This window comes from Uncinocarpus reesii, genomic scaffold (assembly GCF_000003515.1).
Source record: "Uncinocarpus reesii 1704 scaffold_3 genomic scaffold, whole genome shotgun sequence".
Taxonomy (NCBI): Eukaryota; Fungi; Ascomycota; class Eurotiomycetes; order Onygenales; family Onygenaceae; genus Uncinocarpus; species Uncinocarpus reesii.
The window spans coordinates 2,338,966-2,350,543 of record NW_003052498.1 but is presented as its reverse complement, the minus strand read 5'-3'; the positions used below and the strand labels follow the sequence as shown (position 1 = coordinate 2,350,543).

The window sequence follows — 11,578 nt, the reverse complement described above, 5'->3', positions numbered from 1 at the left end:
CCTAGAGCTTGACGACCCAAGATGTATGAATTGCACCCATCGCCATTACGAGTTCCGACGTAGTCTTTGGGTGATACGGTCCATTTCGCTCCATAGAAAACGAACTCCATCGAAAGGGCTGTATCGCAGGGGATGTTAAAGTAGCCATCACCCTTCTTCGAACCTGGTATCAGAGCATGCAGCGCTTCTGCATCCTTCATTGGAATCAATAGAAAGGAAGTTCCTGTATCAATGATAGCACTCTTTTTCGTGAAATTGAGCGGTATGCCGTCAACAATTACATCGTCAGCGGGAATCTCCCATCGGTTGCTTGCTTTGATTATGTTCGTATATATAATATCGCCCGTGAATTTACTTTTGTCGACGTCGCCAAAGGTCAACTGCCCGTCAGTGGCGCCATCGCCAGCTCGCTGCAAGCTGATGCCAAGAATGGTCTTGCTGAACAACTTCTTCTCCTTTATCAACTGCAAAAGCGTGGGTACGCTTGCAACCGTTGATGGCCCTAGTCCGAGAATGCCATCCATTGGGTAACTGAGAAAGTCGTCTGAAGCGTTCAATGCCGAGCCAAATGCTAGCTGCAGTTCAAAATCAGCCAGCGACACCTTATCTTCCACGATGACACCTTCCACACGCCCAGTGCCGTAAGTGACATTCCAATCTATCTGCGTGACGTTGAGCGTATCCGAATCCTCGACTCCAAAGCTATTATGTCGGAGGCAGGCTTCAGCAGTGCAATTCGAAGACATCACCCAGGACTCAGATGCTCCTGTGTCCAAGAGTAGCCACATTGGTTGGCCCCTAGAACCGAATTTGACGGTTGAGAAGTACGAATAATCGTTGCCATCCTGATGTATAGCGGCACTATTTTCCATCGTCGGGTCTGATCCCATGACGGCACTGTATTTATTATCGCGGCGAACCTAAAGGGACGACCCGAAATGTCAGCAAAATGGTTTGGTTCGAGGCGGTCTAGTATGCTCACCCTGCGCCGGGACCTCACAAGGTCTAATGTCAATGGCTTCTTTTCATCTTGCGAAGGCGCTTTCGGGAGAGGGACTGGGAAAAACCGTCGGCGGGACGAGTCCGGGAGGCTCGGGTTATCCGATGGTGGTAACTTAACTGGGTAAAATGCCGATACGGTCGTGGAGAGAATGCCAGCACAAAGAAGCCATGACGAAAAATGCATGATCCCAAACAGGATCAATACTCAGCTGCAGACTTCACGGTCCACATTTATCTCAGAAGGTTAGGTTGTATCTCAGTTTCGTTAATGCCCTGATCATGCCTCAATTGAAGACAGGAGACGATTAGTTGCTAGTTTCGACGACGCGGATTAAATACTATTTGATAGCGGGAAGGGGAACATGCGGTCTTGCGAATATACGATCAACGCAACTCAAAAGAAGCCTGAAACGAAACACTTGAGGGGCAAAAAACAAGGCAGCGGAGAAAGGCCCAGCGGCAAGTGAAACTGATTGCTGCAATTCGTCAGTATATTTTGATCTTCACTCTTGTTTGTGGAGCAGCAAGCAAATAGATATTAAGGATTAAACAACGCAGCAATGAGAGACAAGAAAGCAAACAGCGATCACAGAAGCCGAGGATGACAGCCAACGACGATTGCGAACCCAAGAACGAGAGGAAGAGTGATACCAAGGATAGAGGATGAAACAGAAAGGGAGGAGAGACAGCTGGGATTGATGGAGAGGGAGAGAGAAGCACAAGCTGAACGTCGTCCATCAACAGCCGCCCGTCGACTTCAAAAGGGGAAACGAAGCAAGAGGTTGCCGTGCCATGCTGCATGTGATTGGCCGGATGCGGGGAGCCAGTGCCCAAGGAGCTCGGGCCAATAAGACTGCGTATTATAGTGGACCAGAATGGAGTGGGTCAAACTAGCCCCGACCTGGACTAGTGAGCGGGTTCCTGGGCAAAACGCTAGCCAGATTTGGAGCTGGCGCCAACCCTATTAAATCCGGCTAAACCCGTAGGCGCCCTCTCCGGAAACGGAAGGCAGGGCATTCAGCTGGAGATTGGAACACTTGAACAGCGCGATGTTTTGATATCAGACTATCTCTCTCTGACTAGCGGCTGACAGCGTGCCTGTTGCTGATAGGAGTCGCTGGAGTGGTTCCAAGAACCAGTTCTCCCGATGCAACATGCCCCCTCAACTCAATAGTTCCTGCGTTATCCCTCAAGGATTTGTCTTTTGTCCAGGGCGAAAAGCTGTGACCCTCGCTGGGCCAAGTGGCCCTAGTTAACTGTTTCTTGGGAGGAACGTCGAAGGGAAGTCTAAAACTCCACACCCCCTCACGTTTGAGATGCGATTCGAAACTCGAGATTCGGACTTGATATCAAACCGGATGCCCATTTAACGATCTGCTACGGATGTCCCGAATAGCCACGACCACAAAGAACCCGGTCGTGCCTCGTTGTTCACTGGCAAACGCCAAAACGGGGCCGGATGAGTTCCACGCTTCATGTTACATCCGTGTTGGAACCTAGGCGCTCGCCAACTATCGATCCAGGTCCCACCCAGCATGACGTTGCCACACCTGCACATGGAGACAGGAGTATCCCATTGTGCATCAATTGTCCACAACTCAAAACAATTGAGCAGATTCCCGTCAGCCATTGCAAAGAGACCTTTTTTCTCTGACGGTACTCCGTACTACAACTGAAATCTAAAGAGAATTGTCGTGTCTAAATGTCGTAAGCATTCGGCCCGCCGTCGTTGATGCTACAAAATGTGTACGATCCGACCTACACACTTCCACTCTTATCCTCCACTAACGAACTCTCCACCACCTCGATTTTTTGGATGGTAATGTATTGACTGTGCGCCCTGATCCTGTGCCCATACTTATATAGCACCCATGGCACAGGCACCAACGCCACTGACACAAAACCTAGCAGACTACTAGCCCACCCAATCCCCAAAGACGAGAACATCTGCACCGTGAACAGCGGGAACGCTCCTCCGGCCGCATATCGAAGAAGGCTATTGGCACTAAGAGCACTAGCCCCATGTAACGATCCATACGAATTCATGATGTACAGCGCTCCGCTGCTATACACCATGATATTCCCCACTGCGAACGGCACAGCAGCAATAACGGGACTCAGCCAGTACACGCCTCTATCGGCTGTCCAGCCGAACCAGAAGAGGCTGACTGGGTTGAGAGCACAACCTACCATTGCACCATAGAGACGATATTCGGGTGGGACTGCGCCGACGCCATACTGCGCCTCAAGTGCTGGGTATGTTCTTCGATCTATGTAGACCACAGCAAGAAAGCCGATAACGCAGCCCAGCGCTATAGATAGGAAGGTGAGACCTTGCTGGCCGGTAGTAAAGTCGTACTGTCCGCCGAATATATATGGGAAGGCGGCAAAAAAACTATAAAAGACAGCGAAGTTGAACGCCATATAGATGGTCATAAAAAGCACGATCGACTCGACGAAAAGCATCTTGAAAGGCTTCAGGACGATACGCTGGACTACATCGCTGGAAGGCAGGGCGATTTTGAATTTTTGTGGTGTTCTGGTTTGTTTCTCAGAGTGGTTGCGTGTTTGAAGGATCGTTTTCTTATAGGTTTCAAATTGGGGGATGGAGTAGAGGTAGTTGAAGGCGAGCATAAAGAGAATCACCCATTCAAGCCAGCGGAAGTCCTTTTGCTCGTTGACGAAGCCGCCAATAACAGGACCTGGAGAGATTAGCACGAGAAAACATCGGGCGTATACAGTCTGCCGCACCGAGAGCTGGGCCAAGGAAAGGCGATACGAAATAAAATGGATAAACGAATCCCGCTAGAGCAGGAGGCCAGAGGTCTGCATTTGTGCCTCCACCAACAGAAACCACCGCGCTCCCAAAGAAACCACCGAGGGTGCGACAGACGATCAAAGTGGCGAAGTTTTGTGCTAACCCTGAGCCTAGGATAAACAACCCGAAGATCGGAACTGTTGATAGATACACGATTCTGCGACCGTAATACTCGCTGACAGGTGCGGCGATGATGGCACCAAGGCCAAGACCCCAAAGAAAGAGGGAAAGCCCAAGCAGAGCTACTGTGTAGGAGACATCAAAGTGTTGTGCGATGCTGTCGGCTCCAGATGTATAAATGGACGACGCAAAGGACCTTTGTTGAATCATTAGAATCTGCGTTTCGAGAATGATGGATTATGCTCACACGTTGACACAGAGGAATGCTGGAATACTGGTCATGTAGATGCGCTTCCACATCGGCCAGTTGTAAGGACATTCGGGATCATCAGGTCCCCTCCAATCGTCCGTCCCAGGATCTAATTGAGTATTGCTTGGACTGCTATGTGCCATGCTGCTCTACTGCTGGCAACGCTTGCCCATGCGAGCTGGGCCGACAATCCAGGCCGTTGTAATAACAACAGAATGAAGAAGTTAGCAGAGGCAGTCACAGAAGTAGGAGGCCCTTCACTAGGCAATTAGGAGTAGAGATTTTTCGGCGCAAGAAATCCCACATCGCCGAATTGATATAGGAGTCAGTGCAGCTCTTTGGATTAGTCATATAACTAATTTCTTCGTATAATTCCTTGGCAGTATAGCCTGCCCGCTGCCCGCTGCCTTCGTACATAAGGGAGCTCAATAATAATCTCCCTAAGACGCAAAGGATGGAGAATTTGACTCATAATTATACGGAGTACTCCGGAGACGTGCTTGAAAATAGAACCATTTAGGTTTAACAAGGATGAATGCGCTTCGAGACTGGAGGCCAAGGAAAATTCGTGCAACCACCGATGCTTTCAGCCTTGTCCCTTTGTCCACGCGTCGAACGGGCCTTCCAACGTTTCTAGATCCAAATTTCACTGTACTGGTACTTCCACAGTAAAATATAATGAAATCATTTATAACATTTCGATGAAAAAATCTCGAAGAGATTTTGCTCGTTGGAGCTCTTGGTCAATTTAAGGTAATGCGCTTAGTGGGCCCAACCTTAATTATTTGTGGGGCCCAGGTGTTTATAACGCGGGTATATTAGACCTGCAGTTCCGCCATTGCAGCCGCAATCCAGGTCCCTATATTAGCATAACACAAGATGTCTGCTGTTTTACGAGAGTTGGATCATTGCATTGGCAATGGCAACAAACCCCTCTCGATACTAGGGCAGCCTCGCTCGTATCGAGGACCTCCCGCACATGATCTATGAATCACCTATCTGTTCTTATGCATGAGTTTGCTTCAGAGCGACGAGGATACTGATGTCCTCTCACGGACGGCTGGAGGCTCCTCAAAGGTGCTAAGTCTAAGAAGCGTATTGGATTATAAAAGGGACCATCAGGCGTGTACGGACCGTCCACCTCTCTTAACCTTGACTACATCACTCATTTCTTATGATATTCCATAGATATGAGGTTTCTCGTTAGTACTCAAATTCCTTCCTTTCGTGCTGTCGCAAATTCGTCGACGTTCATTCACTTCTGCGACCCCAGCTCCGATGACCTGTCCATACCATTGAACGATCCGGAGCCGGTGGACGTGTGGATATGCAACGGTCAAGAGGCTTCCACTGGCTTGATGAACCAATGGTTGAGCCAAGCTAGTCATATCACCAAGTCGATTCTGGTGGAAGATCCCACTGCTATTCCCCGTCTGCAGGAATATTGCAAGGGCAACGTGGTTCAAATCGCGGGATTCCCGGAGTTTAAGACCGCTACGATACCATGGGAGGAATTCATCCTTCGAGAAGCGGAAATGCTCTACTCGCGTGCACGCGTCAAGACAACAGTCCATCAGCAAGATAAATTGAAAGTCGAGGACGGCAAGCCGAGTGTTCTGCTCGTTGGAGCGGGTATCATGAATCTTATTACGGCAGAATTTTTAGCTGCGCGCGATTACCGGGTGAGAATCGTGGACGCGGGCCCAGACCCTCGAGGCTGCAAGGACTGGACTCGTTTGGGCGTCACCACCTGTGGCGGCAATGCCCGTATGTATACCCGTACCGAAGCGGACAACTATAACGAGAAAGGGAGCAGAATATACGAAAACATGCAGTCAGTCTTCCGAAAAACCGTACGTAACGGCGGATGGAGCATCAAATCCCCTGAAGATTTCACCCCCGCTGAGCGTGCTTGGGTGCGTACGTTTGAACAGATTCCAGCTTGGTTGGCGCGGGCTTTCAGGGACAATATCCACGAGGTCAACATGGAAGCTGGTAAGCTCTGGAATGAATACATTGAAAGCTGTCCACAGCTATTTCAAGAGGTTGAATTTCGCAAGGATATCCTCCGCATGTACGTGGAGCCTGTTGCTCTGGACACAGCCCTCGCCCTGCATCACCAGCTTGGGGCGATCATTCAGGACACCTCTCTCCAGGAGTTTCTTGACTCCAACCCCAGCTTCACGTCTGCAGCCGAGTCAGACCATCTTGCGGGAGGGTTCACTGTGGAAGGGTTTACAGTGAACATCCACCCTTTCGTGGCGAGGTTAATCGCCCGTATTACTGAGCTTGGTGGAAAGTTTCTCTGGAACTGTGAAGTGGAGGGCGTAAAGCATAACTCCCTAGGCCAGGTGACCATGTTAGAATCGCGAGTTGGACTTCTAGAAGCGGATCACTTTGTGGTGAGCCCTGGCGTGACTGGAAATGCACTGCTGAGTGGAACGGACTGTGAGAACCTGATCCACGGGGTCCTTGGAGTATGGCTACAACTTCCAAACCTGAATCGGCAGCAGAAGCATTCAATCAAGGTCCATCGCCGCGGTCACCTCGTTGAAGATATCAATGTTACTGTGACCAAGGATATGGAGACTGGTGAAGATATCCTTGTGTTTGGTGGAGGGTATGGTTATGTCGGGGAGGGTCGTCCCGCACCTGACTCTCCCGAACTAATGGCCCTCTTTAATGAGCTGGAAGAGGTGGCACGCATCTACTTCCCGCAAGGATATGCAGTCGCAAAAGATCGTGGCACCCTATACCCCGGTGGAAACCGCAAGTTTTGCGTCCGACCATTTACACCCACGGGCCTTGGGGTGCATGAGAAAATTCCCACAGCAAGTGGAGGTTATCTGATTATCACTGGCGGAAACAACACTGGCGGTTTTGCACAGGCACCAGCTGTAGCGCGTGCAGTCTGGCGTTCGTTAGTGGGCGAGTACGATCCTATTCACGCTCTTTTTCACCCTGATCGAGGGAGACTTCCCATTGCCACGGCCTGCAAATATCCGATTTCCAAGCCGTTATCAATAGATAGTGCGGAGGTTCGCAAACCCGTGCGGCTGCTTTTGCTCTGCTCAGACGGTCCCCAGCACAAGTACCTGCGGTACCGTCTAGACCAGGCTTTCCCCGGCTACCACTGCATTCTGGAAACAACCGACGGACAGGTACGTCGGTTGGTTCAAAAGCGCCGTATAATCGATGCGGGCTACACGAAATACCATGGCATACGACGTCGCTTCTCTGGGCACGATCGTTACCGCAAAGCGTACTTTAACGACCTGATGCCAAACAACCATATCCTCAGCACACCAGACCTCACCGTCGACAGCGTCAACTGCCGCCAGGTGTGGGATGCGGTGGAACAATGGCAACCCGAACTCACAATCGTGTCGGGCACGAAATTTATTGGGAAGAAGCTAATCGCACGTGGTGGACTCATGATCAACCTGCATACTGGGCATCTACCGGAGTATAAAGGAAACCACTGCATATTCTTCGCTTTGTATAACGGGGAGGTCGACAAGGTTTCGTCGACTCTGCACCAGCTAACGTCGACATTGGACGGCGGGGACATTTTAGATAGGGTGGTTCCTCCCGTGGTTTCCACTGACAACGAGGAGACGTTGTACACACGGTGCAGTCATTTGGCAGTAGATCGAGTTATCGAGCATATCGAGCAGTTTTCCATTGGAAAGAAGCTCGAGTTCGTTCCACAAGAGGCAAAGGGGAAAGAATTTCGGCATCGTGACCGCACGCCGATGAAGGAGCTGGGGTTATGGTGGAAACTGAAAGTCGGCGGGCTGCTTCGCAATCAAAGTCAATGTTAAAATAGCTGTGTGAGTAATCTTATATACGAATAATATACGAATGTTCAACCATCCGTTCCAAACGGAGAAATAATTGTAAGGAACATGGAATGGTTTTTGGAGATAGTTTCGAGTTTTCGCGTCGGTTAGTTGCATAACTAACTATTGACCCCCCCTAGCTGTCTAAGCAGCTTGCATGCATAAGCAGTTCAGCTCCGCGTTAGCTTCGCTCCGAGGTTTTCGTATGAATTTATTTATAATCTTGCTTCCATGGTGTTTGAATTTGGCTTGAATTAGCCGAACCAACAGCATAGTTTCATACCCTGTGGATAATGCATGTGTACTCCGTATATAGCCTCTAGGTAGGCTTCAACCTGTCAGTCTCAATGATGCTAAGGAGCTTTCGCGCCTGGGAGTAGCAAATCCCGGTAAGATAAGTTTCGGTAACGTGCCTCTACTTTTGGCTCAGCGCTTCTGCATTCCGTGAGCGCGAAGTTGAATTGAAATGTCAAATAGGTAACATTCGATCGCAGTTCCCCATTCTACTCGTGTCAACGGCTCTAGCACGTCTTCCAGAATGACCACCACGATGCGCATCGCCGTCATCGAATGCGACTCACCAATACACCCTGTGCGTGAGTGCCTGGGCACGTACGGGGATATGTTCGAGCGGCTCCTAATCGCAGGACTCAAGGGTCTGAAGTGGGAAAATATAGTTGATTTGAAAGTGATAAAAATGAACGTGGCGGATAACCCCGTCTTTCCCAGTCCGGAGACGTATGACGCTATTCTGTTGACTGGAGGCAGTATGTCTAAACCCGATAAATGACAACTTCGAGCCTGAAGACTGACGTGCATAGAATGGGATGCATTTTCCGACTCTGAATGGATCGTCAAATTGACAGAATACGTGGCCAAGATCTTCAAGGAGACCACAAAGCCGATCCTGGGGGTTTGTTTTGGGCATCAGATTATTGCTCGGGCGCTGGGTGCGCCCGTTGGTCGGGGTGGTGAGGGGTGGGAGATCGCCGTGGAGCCGATTGTCTTGAATGATATTGGACGGTCGCTGTTCGGGAAGGAGACCTTGGTATGTCAACAAGTTATTTATACGTTCATGGTATGCAGTTATTGTTTGCTAACAACTTGCCTCTGCAGGCTCTGCACCAGATGCACAGAGATATTGCATACGAGGTACCAATGGGGTGTGCCAATGTAGGCTCGACCCCGAAGTGCAAGATACAAGGGCTGTACATGCCGCAGCGGATCCTGACTGTGCAAGGCCATCCAGAGCATAATGAGTTTGTAATCAGAACTATGATTGAGATGCGACGCAGCCAGGGTATTTTTGGCGCGGATTTGGCAGAGAATGGGTTGTCGCGTGTAGAAAATGAACATGATGGAGTGGTCGTGGCACAGGCTTTTTGCAAGTTTGTCCATGAGACATTGTCTTCATGATGTGCGGCTTTAGAGTAAGTGTATCCAACTCTAGACAGTTATATACCATCAGACATGTTCAACCGGGTTGTCAGTGTTTGTTGATAACAAGTATCGGTCATGTGAGGCTACTCCAGACCTGGCCGACTCCAGTTCGTCGTCTGCAACTGCAAGGTAGAGGTCAGTCAGGAACAAGGGACCGCTGAGGGCCATAATGACGAGATCTCCAACCACGCAGTATCGCACACCAGCCGCTTCAAGTACTTGAAGAAGTGAGACGGTTGGGTGCTCATGAAACGTCACTTTGTAGTTGTCCATTGTGGTTATCAGGTTGACTCGTGGAGACTTGACCCCTTTGGCGGATTGTGCTAACTCTGTGCAGACTAGTTTCCCTGTGATGGGCTTAGCATTTAGGTTCCTCAGTCATTTGTCTAAAGAGAACTGATTTAACAAACGCGTATTATAATTCCCAGCAGCCTTTTCTTCCAGCAAATATAGTCCAGCCGAACAGCAGTCCATATCTTTTGATGCCAGATGTGGCAAGTGTAACCCATGTAAAACATACGATTTGACGTCTCGAGAGAATAAAATCACCACGAGAATCTGTGGTTGCACCTTTGTGTAACCAGCATGGAAAATGCCTGCTGAAGGTGTAGCTTTTGTCAAGGCTTCTCGGATTTTCATAACGGGTTCTGATCAAAAGGCCTGCTGCCTGGCTTGTCAGTAAACCTGATATGCTACCGTCAGGTAAGGGGACGTATCGGATGAAGTCGCTACATGTGAAGGTCTGAGATTTCATTGTCAGTGTAGTCGATTCTGGTGTGTTCAAGAAATCTCCCTTTGACATGGGATTGATTGGTCATATTAAACCGCTGTATCGACAGTATATCTCCAAAGAAAAAAAAAAGAATATAAAAATCCAAGTATTTCAAAAGACTGACGAGACAAACAGAGGGCGGATCAAGTCAATGTAAAAGACAGTGCCGTCAAACCGACGGTTCGGATGTCATAAGATTCGTCTGGATCGAATACTCAAGGTACATTTGGGTAATCCACATTGTTTGCAGGTAAAGGGCAAAAGCAGAGTCTCATTTCGACTGCGTATTCGAACCTTGTTTGGGAGGAAGTACGTCCTGCATCATGGCGTTCCACATCCCTTTCACAAGCCCTGTGAGAGTAGGTTCACCTTGTTGACTTCTTGCCGCATCTGGCGAGGAGGCAGCTAGTTTCGATCTGCCCACCATCTCAGCGAGATTGTACGGGTTGATTTCGAGAGCAGAATTATCAGCCACTTCGGCCATCGGGCTTGGGCTACTACCATCTGACCCGCCGACGCTATAGATCTCCGGCTTCATCGGAGAAGCGCTACCAGCACCAGCGGTTTCAAAGTGCGCGTATGCATCCGGAGGAACTGGCATGCGAGGGAAGCCACTGCTGGAAGCCTGGCCAGCCTCGAGACTATTGGGCATGACGACAAAGTCGACTGGAGATGAATCGTTGACGGATTTGGTGGCGCGGGAGGTGTTGAAGTGTCGAGCGGGTGACTCGGAACTAGAATTCCAAGACCGTCAGTCATGCTTTGAAGCCACCAATTGCACTCGGAGTGCCGAAATAATGTACCTTTGCCCAAACGCAGGTCCGTCGATTCTTTTCATGGCGATACTAAACGCTCTAGTTTGAAGGAAGTCATGGTTGGCAAGGCGGTCTACAAGCTAGAAATTCAAATTCGACCATCAGCTAGCTGTTCTTGAACAGTTTCGGTTAAAGGGGCTACTACGTACCTCAGCTTTATTGCCTGCAGTCCTGATATTCCTCCTCTGGCACTCATCTCTCAGATCCGCGACGCTCCTGGCGCGGTAGATGGATGTGACGTCTGGACCGGAGGCTAGTTGGGCGGAATAAGCACCGGTGACGTGAAGGGAGCGGCGAAACGGTGCCGAGGAATGCTGTTGCGAAAGGATGCGTAGAGCACGCAAGGAGGCAGAGCGCGGAGCAGTCATTGCGGATGCAATTGGATGGAATATTCTCAGTTGGGAGACAAATCCGGTGTGGTTGGAGCGAAGCTGTTGAGAAAGAACGGGGAAATAAGGCGAGCGCACAAGGTAGTTAAACTAGATAACCAGACGAGGAGACCACGTTCCAATTTGAAAA

General features: G+C 49.7%; 5 protein-coding genes across 5 annotated transcripts in view; 2 read left to right on the top strand and 3 right to left on the bottom strand.

Moving 5' to 3' along the window:
• The window catches only part of UREG_05581 (uncharacterized protein), a gene marked incomplete at both ends in the record, with an annotated part of 1,538 nt that extends 352 nt beyond the window's left edge, over nucleotides 1-1,186 (bottom strand). The window contains 3 exons of the mRNA XM_002584846.1: nucleotides 50-163; nucleotides 356-920; nucleotides 983-1,186. Coding sequence (XP_002584892.1) covers nucleotides 50-163; nucleotides 356-920; nucleotides 983-1,186 — 883 coding nt within the window. The remainder of the gene's footprint in view (nucleotides 1-49; nucleotides 164-355; nucleotides 921-982) is intronic.
• A 1,574-nt stretch (nucleotides 1,187-2,760) lies between these two features.
• Nucleotides 2,761-4,333, bottom strand: UREG_05580 (uncharacterized protein; the record flags this gene model as incomplete). The annotated part of the gene is made up of 3 exons (XM_002584845.1): nucleotides 2,761-3,704; nucleotides 3,754-4,136; nucleotides 4,188-4,333. 3 exons carry the CDS (start codon nucleotides 4,331-4,333, stop codon nucleotides 2,761-2,763), a joined length of 1,473 nt encoding a protein of 490 aa, XP_002584891.1.
• Nucleotides 4,334-5,380: 1,047 nt separating this feature from the next.
• UREG_05579 (uncharacterized protein) lies at nucleotides 5,381-8,014 on the top strand (the record flags this gene model as incomplete). Its single annotated transcript, XM_002584844.1, has 1 exon — nucleotides 5,381-8,014. The coding sequence occupies one exon, from the start codon at nucleotides 5,381-5,383 to the stop codon at nucleotides 8,012-8,014; it is 2,634 nt and encodes an 877-aa protein (XP_002584890.1).
• A 568-nt stretch (nucleotides 8,015-8,582) lies between these two features.
• UREG_05578 (uncharacterized protein) lies at nucleotides 8,583-9,448 on the top strand (the record flags this gene model as incomplete). The annotated part of the gene is made up of 3 exons (XM_002584843.1): nucleotides 8,583-8,799; nucleotides 8,854-9,080; nucleotides 9,149-9,448. 3 exons carry the CDS (start codon nucleotides 8,583-8,585, stop codon nucleotides 9,446-9,448), a joined length of 744 nt encoding a protein of 247 aa, XP_002584889.1.
• Nucleotides 9,449-10,515: 1,067 nt separating this feature from the next.
• Nucleotides 10,516-11,427, bottom strand: UREG_05577 (uncharacterized protein; the record flags this gene model as incomplete). Its single annotated transcript, XM_002584842.1, has 3 exons — nucleotides 10,516-10,978; nucleotides 11,048-11,139; nucleotides 11,209-11,427. The coding sequence occupies 3 exons, from the start codon at nucleotides 11,425-11,427 to the stop codon at nucleotides 10,516-10,518; spliced, it is 774 nt and encodes a 257-aa protein (XP_002584888.1).
• Nucleotides 11,428-11,578: the final 151 nt, after the last annotated feature.